This window comes from Odontomachus brunneus, unplaced genomic scaffold, assembly GCF_010583005.1.
Source record: "Odontomachus brunneus isolate Ranch 3 - 2012 unplaced genomic scaffold, Obru_v1 Obru_scaffold_052, whole genome shotgun sequence".
Taxonomy (NCBI): domain Eukaryota; kingdom Metazoa; phylum Arthropoda; class Insecta; order Hymenoptera; family Formicidae; genus Odontomachus; species Odontomachus brunneus.
The window spans coordinates 266,398-289,452 of NW_022639502.1; the positions used below are offsets into that span (position 1 = coordinate 266,398).

The 23,055-nt window shown below is 45.9% G+C and overlaps 1 protein-coding gene across 9 annotated transcripts in view; it reads left to right on the plus strand.

The window, feature by feature from the left end:
- Positions 1 to 23,055, plus strand: part of LOC116845494 (nephrin) — a 338,079-nt gene that overhangs the window by 222,551 nt on the left and 92,473 nt on the right. For 7 of the 9 annotated variants that reach the window (XM_032818245.1, XM_032818244.1, XM_032818256.1 and 4 more), the window contains exons 2-3: positions 14,611 to 14,754; positions 19,518 to 19,691. In XM_032818245.1, coding sequence (XP_032674136.1) covers positions 14,611 to 14,754; positions 19,518 to 19,691 — 318 coding nt within the window. Of the gene's footprint in view, positions 1 to 14,610; positions 14,755 to 17,133; positions 17,551 to 19,517; positions 19,692 to 23,055 lie in introns of those variants that run through there. The other 2 variants (XM_032818248.1, XM_032818247.1) reach the window with 2 other exon arrangements.

Consider the following 23,055-nt stretch of genomic DNA (forward strand, 5'->3'; position numbering starts at 1 on the left):
TCTCTCTCTCTCTCTCTCTCTCTCTCTCTCTCTCTCTCTCTCTCTCTCTCTCTCTCTCTCTCTGTTGCTGCCTCTCGAATTGTTGACTGCAAACCTGAAATTAGACGAGTTGCCCGGAGCATGTAAGTTTCTGCCTGCTCAAGCGTTCGCGCCGAAAAACATCGTTGAAAAGTCCTGCCTCGGCGATGCACTGGCTCCCGGGAGTGTTTGGGCGAAATGCACCTGCTGGGAGTGTGTAAGTGCCATAGCGACAACGAGAGCAGACGCCGCGGCACAACGTAACAGACTTTTCGTGAAAATATCATCGTTGTACTGACGAAAGTCACTAGCTTAGTCCTCTAGCGAAGACCTCGGATAAACGCGATCGAGCTTTTCGAGAGTCATTCCAAGAAAATTGGCTGCTTCATACCTCGCTCGGTGTTGCTGTTCCTCTTCTCTTTTACCATCGTCGTGTCTATGATCGAGTGTACAGCGAAATAATTTTCATAACAGCGAAATAAATAATTAGTATTTTATGAGAGAGAAACAGAGGGAAAAGATTACTACAGGATAGAAGTTGACGAATGAATGTAGAGAAAGAGAGAAAGAGAAAGAGGGGGGAAGAGAGAAAGAGAGAGAAAGTAGACGGTATTTTTGTAAATTGGAAATTATGCTGATTATGGAAATGTCGAAACATGGTCCTGAGACAACTGATGAAAGCTCGATATATTCAGAGATATGTTGCGATTTTAAATACAGGGATGAAAAGAGAGACAGGTAATGGTAGCGGGAGTAAGCGCGGTGAAGCCCATTTGCATATTACAGAGCGTACGCGAAGACACGAAATGACGAAAAGTATATAAAAATATGAAAAATGTTTTCGGCACTGGCACTGAGAGTTTTGCATTTTCCGTTTACATTCAGCGAGTCCTCTGACGCGGCACTATCCGCCTGAAAATAACATAACTTAAGATAAAATATTCCGGCCAGACTTTCGCGACGGACGTCATCGACAATGTGCCGTTTCTTTATTGAAATTCGGTGATCACCGAATGAGTCCTCATTATTCTTCCGTGACATTCGACACTAGAGCTTCCAAAGCAGTCAAAATAATTGTATTATAATTACTGACAATCTATTCCTGCACTACCAGAAACACGGGATAAAGACAGTGAAAAGTTTATGTGGGGAAAAAGAAAACTATAATATTCCCTCCGTATTAGTAATAAGTTATAGTAATAGGATGACGATAATTGTCGTTGTCGGGAAGTCGTAAGGGTAATCTTTTCGGTTTTGTGTTAAAATCAAATTACGACGAACGAGAGGAGTGAGCAGGGATGTAAAAGAAGCTGTTTAATGTCCCGGCGCGACTTATCTCATCCTCGTCGGATTACAGTCATACTTTCAGAGCGCTAATCTCTCGATCTAATCGGCCCGAGTGCCTTATCGCCGCGGCGCATTACGTCCCCTCACGAGATCATCCCGCTCGCTTCTCCTCCACGCGATAAGGAAAAGGGCACGCTCGGATCCCCCGCTTGCCGCGGTATCACGATCGAGCCGCGAAAGAAACACGAAACAATCCCACGATCCGCGCTCATGCGTGTCCGCCTGTGAGAAGAAGGGTAATTAAGAGCGTTGAAATAACCGGCCTGCGCGCCGGCCAGAATGGAGATCGCCAGGCGCGAACGAACGAAAGGAAGCGAGCCGCGGCGAAACGACGGCGAAGCTTTACATCCGGTCGCGCCACGGGCTCTCCTCCCTCTCTCAAGTGAGACGGCACGTCGTCCTTTAGACGCCTCTCCTCTGGGTGTCTCGAACACGAAGACGTCTCGGCACGCCAATTAGCCGAAACGACAAATTTATTCGCCGCCCGAGCAGCTCGGCAACGCGACAGGTCGAGTTAAAGCTAACGAGGCGATAGAATATTTACTCTTTTGCCGTCGCATGGCAACGAGTGCGTCAAGAGTGGCGTAAAATCACGCGCTAACTCGCGACGTACTTTCTCTCGGGCGCGAGAATTCGATTACGATGGCCATCTTTTCCCGCAACTTTTTATTTCGCGCGCGTTCGCTCGCTCGCGTTACATTTCATGACGGCTGTAAAGCGTCGAGCTCTCAACTATGCTCGAAATTAACCGACGAGTCAAGTTTTCACCTATTTGCATTCCCGCGACTTAATTGAGACATATTTGGTGGATTAGGCCGCGACGACGATGTTATCCCGAGCTCTCTGTGCAGAATGCGTGCAATTGCACGCGTATGACTATTTATTTTCCATATCTCTCTCCTCCGCGAAGCTCGGAAGATACACGGAGGAGATGATCGTTAGGACGATGGGTGTTTTGGCGTTTCCGTCGGATTCGACAGCCGCTTCAGAGCGTGCTTGTGAGCCCTATCATAAATCATAATTTCTCATCGGATCAGAGTCCGTAGCGGTACTTTATAACCGCATAGAGCGAAAGCCTTCGACCATGAAGAGTCGCACGATCTCAGTCGACCGTGACTTATAGGCGACCCGTACATAAGCTCAAAGTAAACATCTATTCGGGCGAAATCTAGTATCTAATTTATAGGAACTAACATGCTTTACGTGTAAGCTGTCGTACGTTTGCCATCAAGATAGGTACTTACCGAACTATACGTCTCGATGAATCAGCTCATCGAAATGAGTCTCAGTGGACGAAGCTCTCTCGAGCTTTATTTCAATATTTATCTCGTGAAAATTGTGACATCAAAAATTACATGCTAATATACATGAACATACTAAGAGTGGAAATCTGAAAAATAAGGGATATTTGTTCGATGGATGCTAATAACATATTTACCTATACTAATGTATGTATTTTTGCATTGGGAAAAACGTCTTTCGCGGCTGAGAAAATATATATTTTGTTAGAACACACTGTTATGTTTTTACCGATTATTTATTCTGTTTAAACCGAAGGATTTAGATTAAAGCAAGTATGTTATTAATATCCATCGAATGAATATTTTTCTTAATTTTCTGATATTTCGTCTCTCAGTATATACACATTAAGAGAGAAAATATCGAAGAAATTAAAAGTGTTTATTCGACGAGTACTAATAATACATATTTACTAATGCTAATATGAGGTATTTTTCAAATAAGAAAATATACATTTCCTTAAAGTTTTAGTTTTGTCACATGGAGAAGCAATTGTTTATTCCATTTAAATAAAATAATTTCGATTTAGATAAATATGTTATTAATATTCACCGCGCGAACAAATATTGTTTTTCTTAATTTCAGATATTTTTTCTCAATGTATAAATTTTGTAACGTTGTGATTCTCGATTGTTATCGCAACAAATTTCTTACTTTACTGACGCGTTAAAAATTGTCAGTATTTCGCGATGGCAGATGAGGGAAATTCGATTGTGCTAATATCAATGCGATGAAGCTGTTTGATGACGCGTAAGGAGTAATTCGGCTGTGTAGAAGTTGGCAAAATCAATGCGCTCCCTCCTGTATTTAGCATTCGCTTCCATTCTAGTTATTATCGCATTCATAGTTGGCGATGTGTACTCACGCAACCTTCAATTACCGCAACGTGATTGCACAGTAGTGCGACTAATTGCGCAAGCCGACAGTCCCGAGGCCCTGGTAAGAAGAAACCCTCTTTCCGCTCGGCTCGATGCGAAATAAGACACGTTTCTTTGATAATATCGAACGCGGGCGACGAGCAGACTGCTCATTGAAATTCTACGACGATACGGTTCGATATACACTATCTTCTCTCCGGTTCACTGCATGTCCCGATGATAGATGGAACAAACGAGCTCGCTATTACATTTTGACGGACATTGATCCTGGGTAATCTCGGTAATGGTAGAGGTGCTCTCTCCCTCTCTCTCTCTCTCTCTCTCTCTCTCTCTCTCTCTCTCTCCTAACTTGAGAGAAGAAAACGAGCGGGCTGAATTCCCGCCTCCTAGCGAGAATTTGCGTTGAGATTCGCGCAAAATTGATTTCTTCTGCTAATATCGTGTACTCGCAAATTATTTCATACAATTATCTTACGGCCGAGCGATCGCCTGCGATTGCGCAAGCCCTGCACGAGTGCACGTACGAGTGATCACTTAACGGGGCAGATTTATTAACGGCGCAGTGACACGAATGGTAAATGAGATTCAAGAATAGCAGTCGATTCTCTTGAGCTTCGCCTCGTGCCGCTTCGAGAACAAAGAGGGCTACTGAAGTGACGCGCGAAAGCGTTAGAGACGTCGCGGAAAGACGTCACTTTTAACAGGCAACTTTGAATTGAACCTTTGTTGCATTTTGTGCGAGCCACGCGGTGGAAAGCGACAGATAGCGGGCTTGCGCGTGGAGTGGATTATAAGTTAACGAGGGAGCACTCACCCCCTTCTTCCCTCTCTCTCTCTCTCTCTCTCTCTCTCTCTCTCTCTCTCGCTCTAGCTCTAGCTCCCAGGGGTTTGTTTTGAAAACAATTATAGCCGATACGTCGATTTTGATATACAGGCAGCGAACGCGTAGTGGTCAATTACGGCATGCCGGTCAATCATTGTATCGGTTACCCTATCTACAGCCGCATTGTGCTGTTCGCGTCACAATGCGCCTCCTCTAATTTAAAATAACGAGACAGTGATATGCGGCGCGTGTTTCTGCGTTACCTGCCTTTCGACGTGCGTTTAACCTGTATTTCTAGATCGCTGAGTCGTACACTTTTTCATTTTTCTTTCCTCCTGTTTCCGTCTTTTTCCTGGAGAACGACAACGCGAGTCGGACATAATGTCGTTCGAGGTCCCATATCTCACCTGTTTTAGTGTTTGTAGGTTTCTTTATTAATAATTCTACCTAATTATTATCTTGTATCGCCATATATTATTTCATATTTATTCCGCAAACACACCGCACGGGGTTTTACGCAAAATTGCGTGGCTACATTGCGATATTAAACAGACTACCGAACGACGGCGATAAACCATCATCGAGCACAAATTCGGCGTGCAAACGCCGAAGAACGCTTCGAAATGCGCGTGAAGATATTAATTTTCCGCTTTTCAAAATTGGTTTCCTCGCGGACGGAGCTCACCTCGCTCGAGCGAAACATTACTCTAAAATTTTGATTTATTTGTGCACTCGCGGGCGATCAATTCCACTCTCCGCCCTCGCCGAGTATCGTTGCGCGTTCCGTTTAATATCGGTAATGAAATCGACAGTCGAAATACGCGCCAGCACTCTCCACGCTGAAAAAGATAATCCCAAAGACACTCTTTTCAGGAGACACGCATTCGCTCGTACGCGGCGCAAACGAGGCACCTGGTCGACCTTTTTGCTGCATATTATTTTATATATCCGCGCAATCTGGCGAACTCTCGGAGCGCGCGAATTCCCGGCATAATGTACGTGTCTACCGACGTGGTCCCTTTTCACCGCTGTATTACCTGCGGCTTATTCAGCGGGCTCGGTTCGTTTCGTCCTTTAATCGAGGTCGAAGCCTCGGTTATCATTTCCCACGAGCTCATTCTCCTTCTGTCCCTCCCTCCTTCCCTCCTTCCCTCTCTCTCTCCCTCTCTCTCTCTCTCTCTCTCTCTCTCTCTCTCTCTCTCTCTCTCTCTCTCTCTCTCTCTCTCTCTCTCTCTCTGTCTCTCTCTCTGTCTCTCTCGTCTCTGCATATCTCGCGACTACGAAAGTTGCGCCAAAAACAGACTCACGTATTTTGCGACGTGGTCAGCGGCAACGGCGGCGAACCGGAAATGCAGCGGTGAGCACCGTCTTTAGGTAACTTACAACTTCTCGACTTGAATGTGTGCGCGAGAGGAGTCGACTCCTCCCGATCCCTTTGTGCCCCGTAAACGAACGTTCTCGTTCCATGTGATGTGTCCTCGCCACTCTCCTCTCGCACACTCTCTCTCTCTCTCTCTCTCTTTCTTTCTCTCTCTTGCGTTCTTCTCACTTCTCTTTATACGTGGAGCGAACGAACTGAATGAAATCGCCGACGAGGGAGAAATCGGCGAGGTACGGAACGGCAAAAAGGACGAGAACCGCTCTTTCATTCTGTCCTGCTCGTGGGGCCCGTTGCCCCCTTTTTCGCCCGACCGTTCTACGACTCAAGGCGAATTTACGCGCTCGATCACGGACGATCGCATCCGGATGAATCGTTCAAAGCGAGAGACGCCTTTTTGCGAAGACGCCGCGCGGCGTCGGAAGTGAATCACCGCGTCGTGCGTCTCTCTCTCTCTCTTTTGCTCTCTTTCTATGCAGTTCCGAGATGCGCTCTCTCCTGATTTCTCAATTCACACGCGACCTCCGCAGCTGGAGACACCGCTAATAACGTTTCGTCGCGAATAACTGAAGACCGTCGTCGAAGCCGGCATAATTTTCGGCGAGATTTCGCCTTCGACGCCACCGACTGCGTCTTCTCCATTGATCGTCGCGGTCTCACTATCGCGAATTACTTGGAAGACAATTCGATCTTGTCGACGAAGTTCCGATTCCAGTCTTCGATTCGGACGAAACGGCCCGATCCTCTTCCCGCGGGGAGTGGTCGGCTTTTTTCGCACGATTATTCGCACGGTTCGTGTTTTTCGGCTCGGAGGACTCGCGATAATCGTCGTCGGAAGCGCGAATTCGTCCTGAGACTAAGAGCAACGGGCACAAAAGCCGGGAAGAAACGGCGCGGATTGAATTAGATGCCGTCGCAATGCTGGAAATTGCATTTTCGAGTGCGACGAGGTGGCGGACGATCCTCTTTGCCCCTCGCACAATATGAGTGCGGAGACGGGGAATGACGAGGGGGCAGCTGAAGCAAGGGGAAGGGATTTCGCGTCTTTGCCTCCTCCTACTTATTATGCTGGCTTTTCATTGCGGGTGACAGAATTTGCCTCGATCGAGACAAGGAAGCGAGAAATGTATTTGTTACGCTTCTGAATTTAACGACGTTAATATTTGGCTGGCGATGGCGATGGCGATGGAAGCTACACGAAACAACGGGGGCTGTCTCGAGCTAACGACGATCTCGAGGGGCGAGAGCGTCGGGGGGATGCAATCGTCGTCGAGCGAGCTCGTGTTGACCCAACCTCGAGCGCTCAGGGAGCCGTTTCTCTTTTTGTATCGCCGGAACTTTTTCGGCATTGAATTAGTCGTCGTGAAGATTTCCTTCCTGGAATGGGATATTCCGATGCGACGAGAGTATCAAAGCAGCCATTATATACCGCAGATACGTTCAGAGAAAGAAAAACGAAAAAAGAGAGAGAGGCAGAGAGTTGACCAACGCGTTTTTATTTTTTCCTCTTTTTTTTTTAATGAGGGAAAATGCGGTTTTTCGTCGACGTGTGTCGCAGTTAATACACGACAGCGCTTAATGCATTTAAAAAAAATTTTGGTTTCGAGAGGGAGATGAAAATTGCTTTTGCGGGTATATTTTCAATACTTTATGTGCAAATAATAGTTGCTTCCCGCGGGCGAAATTAAAATCGATCGATTGTCCGTTCGCGCGCTGTAATATCACGCTTATCAAGTGCCGTTCGCGCGTTACATATCGCAAACGCGTGGGGTGCCGCCGCGCTATCTTAATAAAAATCTTCATAAGGAAAATCCACCTTGCTATTTCTCGCGCGCGACGAGGAGGGGAGGAGTTAATCGAAGTGTGACGGGAAGTATCCTCGGCACACTGATCGCATTGTAATACTATTTTTCAGGCAGAATGAACGCGGTCCTTTCCCCGCACACGATATGTGCACCTTGATCGTCGGGCGCGGTGAAAACAGGACTGCTCTTGCTGAAGCGCATATACCGTACCGATCTCGGTCGGAACTCGCGGATCACCGAAACTTCTCACGCCGCTAAAACTAATAAATTAAGACGGATGAGACGAGCTGGTCGAGCGATGAATAGGGCTTAGAAACTACGTCGACTCCTGTGTGTGTTGAGGGAGGAGGATGGCAAGAGGTGGAGTAAAGAGAAGGGTGCGCTTTTCTAAGAAGCGAGAAAAAAAGAAGGACGGACGGAAGCGGGATGATTTTATCGAAAATTCTCCGGGAGCCGGATCCGCGCTTGAAATTCTAATGGCTCGCGCGGGGAAGGAAGTGAGGTCTACATAGAATCGTCCGTAATACAGTGGAAAGGTAAATATGTACGGCTCGCGAAAGCCACCGTCGCCGCGCCAGCAGCGGGAAGGATGTTTCAACGCGGATAAAAAGCGCGCTCAATAATTGATCGGGCGCGACGATTAATCGCGGAACTTATGCGACGCAATCGGCGCACCATGTGCCGTTTTTTCATCCTCCTCCTCTCTTCTTCTCCATCCTCGACAGCTACCTACCCGTTCCATCTACCCATCCAACGAGCGACATTTTCGAACGGCTGCAATAAGAATAGAAACAATTTAATCCGAGCTTGCGCGCCGGAATAAACAAACAGAAAAGTCGGGGGCACGTATACAGGACGTCCCAGGATCTTCGGGATCTCCTTTCGTGAATTCTTTCTCCAATTTGGAGGGTTGACTTTATCTCAGCGAAAATCTCAGGTCTCCCGTCTTCTCCGCAGTAAATGTTCCAACGTCTCGTTTCGCGTGTTTTTGCACACGATTGATCGTTAAATTAAAATTCCTCGGGAACAACGTCCGCTGGAAATTGAACGGAAAAGTAGTGCTTCGTTATCAATTTGCGCGCGCGCACGAGAACTTAATTCCTGGAAAATCTGGAATTTGCGATCGCTGGTGGTCGCGAGAATCGGCCGGTGTCTCCGCGCTTTTAGTCGGGCGGTTCGCCCGGAATTGCTTCGGAGTTACTCCGAAGGCGAGAACTCGCGGATCACCCTGTAGAAGCGATAGGGGCGCTTATTAAAACGCAGCAGCCGTGCGTGAAGCAACGCTACGTCGCGCTGCAGCCTGAGTGAGGAAAAGTTGCGAAGCCGATAATCGCTTGATTCACACGGTGGATTTGCAAGCTGCCTCTCTCTCTTTCTCTTTTTCTCAGGCGGGACGTTTGTTTTTCTCTAGGCTGATTACGCGCGCTTTCCAGCGCGTCGATTAAGAATGCGTCGGGAGCTTCGGAGCGTTAAGGTAAATTTTACTTAAGCAATCACGTCTCTCGTTTCATACGTGGCGTTTACGTTTGCGCCGTTTGCGGCGGCGTATTTGCCGCACCGGCCATTGTTTATCGCCATTCTCGTGCTAAAGCCGATGGTCTGGCGCGTGTTTCAGACGGTTTGAGGTATTCGCAACGCTACGATACTCTCCGTCTGCGATTCCTGCTCTATCAGCGTCTCGCGAATCATTCGTCTACATTGAAGATAAAGGTGTCTTCTCTTGGATGCAAACGCATTCTGCTTCCTGTAAGATTGACGCAATTTTTCCAGCGTTTCATTCGGTCAAATTATGCGATTTAATCGAGTTACTACGCCCCCATGGAAAATTCCTCGGGATCTAGTCGGCATCAAGCTCGATTTTCCAAAATAAGTCGGAGTTCTGGTCAAAAGTGTGATGTTTCAAACATGCGAAGAGGGGGAACCCAAATAGTTGGTGGAAAACGGAATTTTCTGTTTGATATTAGTTTCCGTAATATTTCCATTTCGATTCGAATGGGATTCCCAATTGGTATCGTAGTGGTATAACGAATTTTGAGACAAATTTGGGCTTTCCAATCAGAATCTATGTTACATCTGGAAAAATCTCGGAAAATTTCTATGCTGATAGGAACCGATGTACGTCTCTCTATTTCGATTGATTTTGTCTCAGGAGCATCTTTGTTGTTACTCGTAGATTCGAGTGAAGCCACCGAAACGGGAAATAAAGACTTGCGTTTTCATCAACATCGGAAATAAACCATCTCCTCTACTTTAATCGAGGATATCTTCTATTGTCGGGCAAAGAACCGCGGCGAGCTGTTAGCATGCAGTGAGTTCCCGCTTGAACGAAACGCGTCTATCTCCGCGACAGACGAGAGGAAGCTAATTTCCTCGTTTCTCTCCTCCCTTTACCTGTTTTTATTTACATTTATCCGTAATCTCTTTGTCTAAATGAAATTTTTGCGCGAATAATGCCAGACTCGACATGTGCGTAATGAACTCGATTACAAACTTTATTTTCGTATCTCTCGTTATTCGACTGTTTTCGAACTCTCGGCAGTAGCGGTGGCAACGACGGCGGCGGTGGCGGCGGCGACGTCGACGTCGGCGTCGTTTTAATCCGTTCTCCACAATCGCGCCCAATCATCGAATCCCTTTGGACGAATCGTACCGTCGACCGGTCTGTGCTACAAAATTAAACGACGTCCGTCGAATCGCGCTCGTACCTCGACCGGCTCACCTATATTTTATTGACGTTGCATTTGGACGGGCGGGATTGCGTAAATTCGCGGGCTGGAGGCGACCGCCGAAACCCAATTTACACGGTTCACTCTGGACGATCATCCCGGATGAGTCATCCCAAGTGCGTGTATCGCGCGAACGGGTTTTCGTTTAGGCGCGTCATCACAAATCCACTATCAAATGCAATCCGGGATGCGGCAGGTTTCGCGGAGATTAATGGCTCTCTGAAAAATACAAACGCGCAACGCCGTTGGGGAACGTACGGAACTGTTCCCGGCTCTCGAGCCCGGCTATTGTCGAACGTAATGCTGGTTCGGCCGGCAACCTAATTAGATCTCTTCATTTGAAAAGACCGTGCGCGCTCGCGTCCGGGAGTCACCCTGGAAACAATTTGCTCGATTTTAGGAAAAGCGCGAGATAACAAAATGAAAACGATTCCCGCGCTGATGAAAATTTGGCGAAACGTTTTTCCCTCTTTTACGTAAATTTATCTCGACTGGAGAGCGATGCGCAAATATTTCTTTTGTGCCCGTCGCGCCGAACTGTTAGACCGGTTAACATAACTTTTGCAAAAAATAATCCTATTCGACGAACAGCGAGAGCGCGCCACTGGGTGAGTTTATCTCTCGTTTAACATGTTTCTGATATTTCGTCGCGCTGCTTTTGAAACTAATGCAGGCTCATAGAAGAGCGCGTGTATCTCTGCAATGCGACATGTTTTCAAACACAACAGTTTAGAGCTGAAGTATCAAAACGCATTGTTGATTCAATTTGGCCAAAAATGTGAGCTATGCCCTCTCCAATATAAACAATTCGATTGTAAATCACTTCACGTGACCTACATCGGTATTTTTTTCCTTTTTTTATTTGATTTTCGTTACAACGTATGATATCGATTCTCCGTAATAAGCCATCGTGCGGAAAAATTGTTGAAAAAATACGTATATATATGTATATTAATTTCTAGATTGACGTGGAAGTTTGTGGACCTTTCAACGCTCGAGAAACTAATCCAGACGACTCGAAAAATGTTACGTTGACCTAAAATGATATTTTTATAAACACATTTTTCTCTCATACGCCAACCCCCCGCCAATTCCCCGCCCGGACTGTAAAGGCGAGCTCCCGAGTCTCGTGCGTATCCCAACCAACCTCTACTACAAATTATGACTAACCCAAGTCTCGTTCACACAATTCGCCTTCTTTCGCTTTGTGCGCGATTGATCCAAATCGACGAAAGCACGCGGATCGTGTAAATTCCCCTCCGACACACACGCCGCATGGAACAAAGGGAAATATTCACGGGGTGATCGCGTAACGCGGCCCGATCTCGTGTGGCGCTATGTGGGTACAGACGTGGAATACTGTGCGGTACAGGGATTATCGATCGTATCGAGGCCAAACCGTCCGATTACCTTGATTCTTTCAGCAATATCGGACAGAGAGCGATCGGAGAACCGAGGGTGAAGAAGGATGAGAGAGAATAGTAGAGTGGAATAGTAGAATAGAGAAAGAGAGAGAGTAGAGAGTAGAGTGAATAGAGCGAGAAAGAGAGAGCTTAACGCGGTTCGCGTGATCGCCGACATTATCGGCATAATTATTGTTCTCGCTGCTCCGCTCGTAGCGCGCCTAATCGATCCGCGTTAGCATAAGGGAGCATCGTTCTCCCGCGAGCGCGGTAAGGGCGAAGTGCAATTAGAACTTGGCTAGCCGATTAAAAATAAGAAATTACCCCAGCCTAGCTCACTAAGCCCTTTCCTCCGCGTCGTTTCGAGCGAACTGGAGGTGAACAACGAGAGAGGGCCTGCCACTACGTCGACGTGACGTGGCTGTTGTGAGCCTTGCTCCCCCTTAAAATGTTATAATCAACGGCACGAAGCAGAAGGAGCCGTGCAATGCACAATTAAAGTTAATTAAGTAGGACGGTTCGGAGCGCACGAGTCAGCCGAAACCCGCGGATTACGGGCGTACGACGGCATCGAAAGCGAACGTTGCCGTCACGCGATAAATGCTTGATAACTGCGCGGTTATTGGTCGCCACATATATGTAAATATGTATGTATAATTTTCTCTCGCTCTCTTTTTCTACTCTCTTTTCACGCGAGAAATCCTACGACTTTCCAAGCGAGCCCGTTTTTGCGCTTATACGCGATGACTTTTTACGACCGTATCTCTCTTCGCGTCCGATTTAACGCCAAGTCGGGCTCGGGGACGATTCGCAAATTCGCGTTTCACACGATTCCAGGACTAGCCGGGCGATAAAGGAAGATATCGCGAGAACTCGTGTATTATTGCTGGGATTATCGAGCGCCATCGAGGCGATCGTTTTCGTAACGAGAAGGTTCGAATTTTCGTCATGATAAATGGCATTTCAACACGTCGACCGCCGCGTCAACCATATCATGTGAAACGCTCACCCACGGGGATCCTGTCATTCGTTTGTGGATGAGGGTTCATTGCTTGTAGCTATAATTAGAGGAATAATTACTATAAACTATTCATTAAGAAAACTATTTTTTTATTAAATTCTACTGTAATGTTAGTTTGGTAATAATTTCACATACATATATCACGTATAGAAACAACAACTAATTAAAAAATACAGTAACGATAATTTTAGTTAGATCGACCATCTTTTTCTCTCAGTGTAGGAATTATTTGACTAAATATTAGGTTGTACGATACAAAATATTTGTCATTTTGCAAGTTGAAAGTCCTTATTGAAAGTTTAGAAACAGTTAAGGCTTCTGACCCCTCGCATTGTCTATCTCTTTTTAATGACGTCAGAAGCGAGAAAATGTATGTTAAAAATTCTTGCGAAATACATTGAAATAAAAATGTATATCCATAAAGTAACACTTGCAATCGATTAAACAAATTTGTAAGATATCCCGTGCACTCCCCTTTTGTTCTAACAATCAATAATTTATTGTAAATTAATCTGAATAGAAATAGGCGAAGAAATAGGTTAAAAAGATGAATTGTATGTCACGTTAATTTACGACAAATTATTGATTGTTAGAGCAAAAGAGGAGTGTACGGAATATTTTACAAATTTGTTTAATCGATTGCAAGTGTTACTTTATGGATATATATTTTTATTTTAACGTATTTCGCAGGAATTTTTAGCGTGCATTTTCTCGCTTCTGACGTCATTAAAAAGAGATAGACAATGCAAGGGGCCAGGAGCCTTAATATTGTCCATTTTATTCGTAAAGATTACTGATCCTTCGAAATTTCATCTTCTTTTTAAACATGACAAACCTTTTGCACCGATCTAATGCTTAGAATCGAATAAAAAGTAGTAAACTATCACTAACATATAATACACTATAAATATAGCACTATAAATATAGCACGTGAATATAGCATGGCATTCAACGTGTTCTCCATTTTCCGACAATCCGTTTTCGTGACGACGCGAAGTTGTTTATAAACAAGATTCGAGGGATCCTATAACGACCGTCTTCTGTCAGCCCGAACGCCTGCTGGCGATCGTTAAAGCCCGACAATCTCGCCTAATCGACATTGTTATTCTCGCCGCTCAAAGGTCAGCAGGTATTCACGTAGAAAGGTCGAGCGAGGGAGACGTGAAAGTAAGTTTCGCGCAAGTTTGGCTATAATAATTAATATTTCATACTTAACGCAGGCGCGGAGCCGGCATGTCGGCAGCCTCTGTCCGTTTCGATCACGACGTAGCTCCGTTTAATTCGGCAGGGATCATTTATATCTCTCTTCCCTCTCAATAAATCATTCTGCTCGGAAGTCAACCTCGTCTGTTAGGATCTCCTCCACAGAGTGACTTCAGGAACCGGATAAAAAGATGGAGCTCGGTCTAAACGACGTAACATTTTTACCTCCGCGACTTCGTTCTATCTTCATTTAGCGAAGAACAGTCTGGTCACTCGGAGGAAACCAGCCCGCTGCTCAAAGCGCGCGATAAATCCGGAGCCCGGGCTCTTTAAGGATAAAGGCACCGTTACGTTTTATCTATTCATCCGTTACTATTCATCCGAACGAAATCATCGACTAGCGTCGCGACTCTCTCTCTCTCTCTCTCTCTCTCTCTCTCTCTTCCTCCTTTGCGCGAATAACGCGCATAAATCTGCATGCTTACGTGGAAGAGAGGAAGAGAGAGAAATAAAGGAAAGCGCGCATAGACGTAATTTTATTAGCCTACGGCTGCACAAACCGCCCCCGCGGTAGCCAGTCGAGTAAAGTCGAGCGAGTAAAACGCTCCTCGCAAAGCGCCGTTCGCGGAGAGGAACACGCGAGCTTATCGGCCCCGCGGGATGGAACTCTCTCTCCCGACCCGAAATCACCTTTATCTTTCTGTTACAGGCGACGGCGGACAATATTTCCGGGTTAGGCCGAACAACAGCTCCGTCCTGGAGGGCGGCGAGGTGGTAATTCCTTGCGAGGTGGGGAACAGAGTCGGCGCCGTCCAATGGGTCAAAGATGGATTTGCCTACGTCATACAGACGAGTAAGTACAGAATTACGCCGTTGATTATCCCTTCCTTGTTTTTCCCTGTCCCTTTCGTCGGGCGTCTCGCGTACTCGCGAAACTACCGCGTGAATTTGCGACGGGAATCTTATCTCGCTGTAGATATTGAGGCGATGGTAATTCGTGAGTTATGAGCCACTTTGAATAAATGATAAGCCAAATTTCATAAGTTACGAGCTGAATCTCATCGCTACCGCTAGATAACCGTATGCCCTTTCTCTTCCTTTCTTCTTCCCGATGCTCCGACATTTTTCCGAGGGATTTGAAACGTTTAGTCGTATTTTCGAATTATTATTAATACGCGCAACGCGTAAGTACATGTGAATTATATATTGCATATATTGCAACATATTGCACGACGCCACGTGTGCAGTTCCACGGATGCTTTGCCATCGATGGATCGATAGTTACTAAAAATTTCCGGCCGAATCCGTCTATCTAGTTATGCATTTCACATGACTGTCAATTAATTCGGAAAGAACTTGTCCTCTGGACTAATGAACAGTCATAAGGAACGCGCAGCTAGAAACGAATACGCCAGCTTGAAAATGGCCGATCTATCGAATGTCGAAAATCGATCTATCGAGTAGTGAGATATCTGCGGAATTGACCGGCAGATGGCGCGCCATAGCGTTCACCTACGTGTGCGATTGCGCGCGCGTCTTCAGTCTTCTTGTACCGAGCAGCCGCCGTTGATACATGGATCGACGTCGCTCCGCGTTTTACGCGTCCATTATTTTTCGAAAGTGAGTCTCGCGCTGAAATCAATATCGGGAGTGTCGAAAACAGCGACGTGCGATCGTCGGGTACGTATCATGAGTGCGTTATTAGACGGTAATCTTCCCGTGTCTTGGCGTATAAACCCGTGCTTGCCACGACATGTCAAGTCGATATCTCACACACCTGTAAGTACTATCGACTCGCTCAAATAGCATTAGAATCGGACAATCGTCGAATTTATTAAGCGAAAGTTAAACATTCAGAAGGAAATATAGAGATAATAGACGTCAGAGATATACGCGGAATCTCGAGCGGTAACGTCAGTGTGTTAGTAAGAAAGAGAAAGTATTGGGTGCTTTCCATTTAATAACACAAGTCGACATAACCATCATTCTGTCTTTGTTCCATATTCAATGAGTAACTAAGATAGGATGATGCTTGTGTCGACTTGTATTATTAAATGGAAAGCACCCTGTATAACGCGACGTTGCAGGAGCGCGACATTGTTCACGCCGCGGCGCTGATAGCCGGCGTACGCTCTCAATTGCGCGACCATCTTGGATTTTGAACTTTCCGCGCCGAGCAGCCGCCGTTGACAGATCGATCGACATCGCTATACGTTTTACGCGTCTTTTGTCCACCGAAAGTGAGCGATGGGCGATTGTCGGGACGTATCGTGAGTACGTTATTAGTGACTAATCTTTTCGTTCTTCGGTATATTGTGTCAGTGTTTGTCGCGTCGTATCGAGTCGGCGTCTATCACACTTGTTCTCGTCAGAATCAGACGACTGTCGGATTTGTCAATCGGCAATAAGAGATTCGATGACAATCAGATCGGGAAAGAGAAAGATGATATGACGCCAGAGACATACGCGACGTCGAATCTCGGGCGATAGCGTCGGTTTGTTACCCATGGACGTAGTATACATGGACCCCGGCTAGAAAAGTGAAGCCAACATGTAGAAAGAGACCATAAACATAATATACATTTATTATTTTTACAGATTATTATTAGTTATACAGTTATTATTATTAGTTTACAGTTATTATTAGTACAGATTTTACAGTTAGAAAAGAGAAACTAATGTATAAAACTTCTCTGTTTTCTGTCTCTTTCTGCACAAAGATTTTGTGCAATAAGATTTAAGACTTTTACTTGCCAGTCTAGTCGGGATGTTGTTGCGCTTTATAATATTATGGAAACGAGAAATGGATGTATGCGCAACAAAAAAGTGACAAAATAGGAAGAAAACTATAGCCCCTCTATTCTCGCTCTCTTTCTAGATGTTGGCTTCACTCTATCAGACGACAGAACATAAGGCATTCGGAGTCCATGTATACTATGTCCATGGGTGTACACTCGTGGTTTGAAAGGTTTGTGCACCGGATGTTTTGTAGATTTCGGAACGCGTCCTAACTTCAGGAGAGAGACAACCACTGCTTGACATGCCAGCGCCGCCACTTATTACGAGAGCAGAAGGATGACATATACGGTATATGCCGGTATATGGCGCTGGCGTGTCAAGCAGTGGTTGTCTGTCTCCTGAAGTTAGGACGCGTTCCGAAATCTACAAAAAATCGATGCACAAACCTTTCAGACCACGAGTGTACCGCACAGAACGCGTCGAACCGCGACGCAGTTCACATCGTGGCTCTGATAGTCGGCGTACGTTATAGACATAGCAGATCGAGTATAAAACGTGACATCTAAAAATTAAGTAGAAAGAGACGGAATATAGATGCCGTATATCTTTTTCTCTCATCTTTCCTAGTTAGAGGGAGAAAGCTACACGGCATCTGCTTTCTAACCTTTTCTACTTGATCTTTACTGTCAAGTAGAGAAGGTATGCTCTATATTCTTACTATGTTTATGGCGTACGCCCTGTGCGACCATTTTGGATTTCAATCTTTTCACGCCGACCAGCCGCCGTTGACATATCGATCGACATGGCTGCGCGTTTTACGTCGCGTCTTTTGCCCGTCGAAAATGAATCTCGCGCGGAAATGAGTATCGGGAGTGTTGAAAACAGTGATGGGCGATCATCGGGATGTATCGTGAGTACATTATTAATAAGTAATCTCTTCGTTACATACAATCGGTGTGTTGAAATCGACATGTTGAATCGGCGTCTGTGGCCCGTATTAATAATTGTTACTTGAAAATTTCCCCCCGATAATATATTGAGATTTGAATTTAGAGTTTGATGTGAATTGTTCAGCTGAATTGCGATTAGTGACATATATTATATAGTTCAAGGAAGAAAGTCAAATCTAACTCTATGCATATCCGAGTATCTCACATGGAATAAGTTTCAAAAAATTTAATACGTTTCTATTAAGTTTCAAATTAACTATAATAGTCTTGAAATTATTAAGTTTAATATTAGCCTGTCACTTTCTTATTATCTTCTTCGAAGATTTCTTATTACTGTCTATTATTACCTTCTATTCATTCAGTTCATAATAGAATCGACAAATCGACCAGATTTATTGATCAAGTTAGAAATATGTGATGGTAATCAGAGGAACAGATAGATAATATGACGCAAATTACACTTTACTGTCTATTATTACCTTCTATTCATTCAGTTCATAGTTCAATAGAATCGACAAATCGACCAGATTTATTGATCAAGTTAGAAATATGTGATGGTAATCAGAGGAACAGATAGATAATATGACGCAAATTACACTTTACTGTCTATTATTACCTTCTATTCATTCAGTTCATAGTTCAATAGAATCGACAAATCGACCAGATTTATTGATCAAGTTAGAAATATGTGATGGTAACCAGAGGAACAGATAGATAATATGACGCAAATTACATTTTTCTTTTTACGAAAATATTATCCATATATATTAACAATAACAAGGGAACAAAAAAAGAGACACGTATCTGTTATTGTTGAAACCAATGCGTTAAATTGGGTGAAGATAGTGTAATTAGAAATTTGTGCAATTAACGCTACCTCGAAAATCGTCCGGTTCTAAATCCACTAATTAAAACCGCGCGTAACAAAAGCTGTTTGTACTTTCAATAGGAAGTTACGTTTTCGCGTTACCTCGAATTGGTTTACATACCAATTTTCGGTGAACACATTAACGCGCTAATCGAGAGCCGCGCGTGCTATTTTGTTGTTTCCTATCCGATCGACGGGTGGATTTACATTATTGCATTATATTACAATTACACGCAACATGCAACAGCCTTTATTAAATTTCGCATCTCGAGTTTGCAGGTATTTATATCGCGCGAGCTATACGATTTTTCGGTGCTGTAAATACCGTTTTTCCTGAGGCAACGGGGAAGTAAACAAGCGCAACAATCTCGACCCAAGAATAAGTACACGAAACCACGAGAAAATCTGAAAACAAGCCAATCAGTTTTCGTTAGAAACGTTCTCTCAGACAAAACTGGGCATATCTCGACAACTTTCGAATCGTAGACAAATAGAGCCGCGAACGTGAGGGATAACCGAACGGATCGCTAGTAATTTCCGGGGCATAAATTTCGAGGTTTAATATTTAGCGACGCGGCTGTGCGCGTGCACAAGAAACTTTAACACCGATAACGCCGGGGAACAGAAAGTTTCGAGATTCACTGGCCGGCCTCTCGTCTGGATACTTGGCGTAAAAGGACTTTTACGATCTCGCCTAAGGACGAGCGGTGTGGATTTATTATTTAAGCCGGGCTGTAAAAAAGAATGGGGCTCGCGCTATCGACAGCGGTAGAGGGGAAAGGGGAGGGAGCGGTTAATTAGCTCCGATCCCGCCGACTTCCGGCTATCGTAATCGCATCGTTCGCCGAGAGTGCTCGCATACCGACCGAATAAGCGCGCGCGTGTTCGCGTAATAAACGGAGCTAAAATTAAAGCCGAGATATTAGTTGTGCGTATCCGCTCATAAATTACAATGCTCTTAACCGCGAGCTGAGGAACCTCGACCGATCCGGTCGATCGAGTGGTGTAGCGCGCAACCATGCTCGCGCTAATGATCTCGATGTTTGACGCTAATTACAGACGGCGAAATCGTAGGCCATCCAAGGCTGAAGCTGATCGGCGATCCGAACTCCGGAGTTTACAATCTGAGGATCACCGACGCGTCCTTGACCGACGACGGCGAGTACGAGTGCCAGGTCGCACGTTACCTGCGAATCAAGCCGATCCGTGCCAGCGCTCACCTGATCGTCACCTGTGAGTCAAAGCTATTTTTATCCATTTTATATCGTCAGCGCGTGTCAAACGACACCGCTCGAATCGAATTCGAACATTCCGCTGCAAACTGCGAGACAATAGATTTCGCTTGCCGGAGACCTACATAGAAAATTTCTTGGGATCCAATTGGGATTCAGCCCGATTTCCCAAAGCAATTATGAGTTCTGGGCCAAAGTATAATGTTTCAAACATGCGATTCCAATTGGGGAAACGCAAAGTTTTTCCAATATTTTTTCCTGATCTCCGTTTTATAGTAGAATTGAATAAAACATATCGACTTCCCAGATTATTTTAAAGTGCTCAGACTGTCTTAAAAAATAGTTTATTTCTTGACGTTTTTTATTTTTATTTTCATATTTTTAAAATATATCATAATGGGATAACCGATTCTGATGCAAATTTGGGCATTTTAATTAGATGTCAGTATGCTGATTAGTACTGCAATTAAGAAAATATAGAGAAATTTCTATGCAGGAATGATTTCTATACGGATCATAATTTCGAGAAGCAACCTTATTCCATTTGTTTTGCGAATAAATTATATGGAGAAACTGCTCCAGCCGACTTTGGTCGTTTGAAATGAAATAATATATGAAACAAAATAGAAATTTCGTTCATACGAAAATCAAGAGCTGCGCTTTTGAAAGAATTATTATCTCATGTGAGGTCAGAATACACATACCTTGTCTGGCAGCGAGAAAGGTTAGACTCCCCTTACAAGTTTTAATGCATAAACGTAGAGCACGAAATGATTTGGCGCCGTTATACGTAACAATTAAATCTAGTTTTCCACTGGAGTAGAGAAATTCTGAGTTGATATTTAATGAAGTATCCACACGTAGAATTATTCACACGTGGAGCGCATTAATGAGACCATACAAGTTCAAAAAATCGTCAAACACGAGCGTGGCACGTAATATTCGGGCGTTTCGCGTTAATTAAAATTTTCTAAGCGTGACAATGATGTTCTCGCCGCAAGAGACGAAGTCGTGAGAGAATAGAAGGGAGCGTGGACCAAGTTCCATCGGCAAGACACCAAAATACACTCCTGCTGGGAGACAATCGCGGTCGAGAGTCGTCGTCGTTGTCCTCACCCACGATAGCAGCTCGGTGCTACGAGCGGCCCGTAGTTAAAATGCAAAGCGTTCCGTAACTCGAATTACAAACTCGCGATCTCGAAACCGCGGTTGAAGTTAATTTACGGCCGGGCGTTACGTTGTCGCGCGTCCGCGAAAGCGCGACTTTCAAGCTTTCGCGAGAGAGAGAGAGAGAGAGAGAGAGAGAGAGAGAGAGAGAAAGAGAGAGAGAGAGAGAGAGAGAGAGAGAGAGAGAGAGAGAGAGAGAGAGAGAGAGAGAGAGAGAGAGAGAGAGAGAGAGAGAGAGAGAGAGAGAGAGAGAGAGAGAGAGAGAGAGAGAGAGAGAGAGAGAGAGAGAGAGAGAGAGAGAGAGAGAGAGAGAGAGAGAGAGAGAGAGAGAGAGAGAGAGAGAGAGAGAGAGAGAGAGAGAGAGAGAGAGAGAGAAGGGAGGAAGAGAGAGAGAATGGTTTACACGCCCGGCACGATATTCGGCTCGACCCTCGACCCTCGACCCAGCCCAGTCGGAGGGCGGCGGGGGCGAGCGACGAGCACGGCTACGGCTACGTTTCCGCGCCATCGACAGCAACGTCTCGTCCGTGAATTATGCAGAAGTTATTAAGCGCAACAATATGCATTCGCTTGCCGGCGTTCTCGCGAAACTAGTTTGCCGAGCGGAACGAAGCTAGTTTTCGCCACGCACGGCGTCCTTTCCGCGGCGCAGAGTACACGCCGAAGTCCGGCGAGACGTGCGCTTTTGTGGTGCGACGACGGTTAATACGGGAGTTCGAGGTCGCGACCTCTCGGCGCCGCCATTCGCCCAGCGCCGCCGTTATTCTTTCCGTCGCGGGTAGAGAACTCTCAGGTAGCGCGCGGCGCGTCGCGGCCGGATTGGCCGATCGAAATGCAATTTCTCCAAGTCGCGGGAGCTTTCTTCGCGAAACGAACAATTCGGTCCGTCTACCTCGCGGAATGTTTCCAGGAATTTTTCACGGAATCCCGCCGGTCGCGCGCGCGCGATGCGAAAACTAGAACCGGTACCAGGACTGCGCGGTTTGCGAACGCGATTAATCGGCTGCCGCCGTCGCGACGTTATACGTATATACTTCGCCCGTTATAGAATCTGTATATTACATTCGTCACTATCACGTCGACAATAAATTACCTCGCTGAGTAATGCGCGAACCTTGTCGACGTCGTTCAGAATCGCTGCGCACAAACGAAGCGGACGGATCGGCGACGGCTGCACGTATAAATTATGGATTATGGAATAATCATAACGAGAAAATCGCCGAGTCGATACGACTTATCTGCTTAATGCCTCGGCTCGCTGCGGTTCGAGCGAGCGGGCGAGCTAACCGCCCGGTGTTCTGAAACGCGTCCTACTTCTCGACAGATAACGTGTATTAAGGGAAAATGCATTTTATTAATCCCACTAATCGTGTCGCGGTCCTGCCCGACGCGAAGGCGCGCCTCGCGCACTCCCGCGATCCTATACTCGCGATATTTTGTTCGCGCAACGGGAATCACCTCGGGCGATATTTCGCACAGGACAGATAACAACACTAATGGCTACCATTAACGAGCGTGATATTATGAAGAATACACTTCAACGCGCTGACGACAAATGACCGCCGCGCAAAGTGCACACGTGTGCGCGCGCGTGTGTGTGCGCGTGTATGTACGCGTACACACGCGTGTATGAAAGCACGTTAAAACGACATTAACCATAATGCAGGAGCATTTTCGTGCGGACTGAGTGCGTCTGCGCTCACTCTCGAGAGCTCCGCGCACAAGTCGGATACGCATGACTCGGATTTCCACTCGCACGCGTGCGCGCGCGCGTGCTTTTAATAAAATCGGCATCGCGCACACTACGTAAGTCATCACATCCGTCAAATCAATCTTCCTCCGCGTTGCACGCGTTCATTATGCGCGCATTACGTTGACGCTGAAAGCGCGGCCGCGGGACATGCGATAATCCGCCGCGGGTCAAATGGATCATCGATGAGCGCGCGCAAATCCCGGGTGATTGTTAACGAGTGACACCGGGCCGCTAAATCTCGCCACCGAATGCGCTTACTTTGCAAACGCGAGCGCGCCCGGTTGTGCTTTTCGCGCGTTCCGCGCGAATGCGACGCACAGAGTAAAATAGAGTAGAGAGAGAGGAAGAGGGGGAGGAGAGAGAGAGAGAAACAACACGCGCAAGCGAGGCCGATTTGCGCCGCTAATTACGCACGTAACGGCATTTTCCCCGATTCCGCATCGCT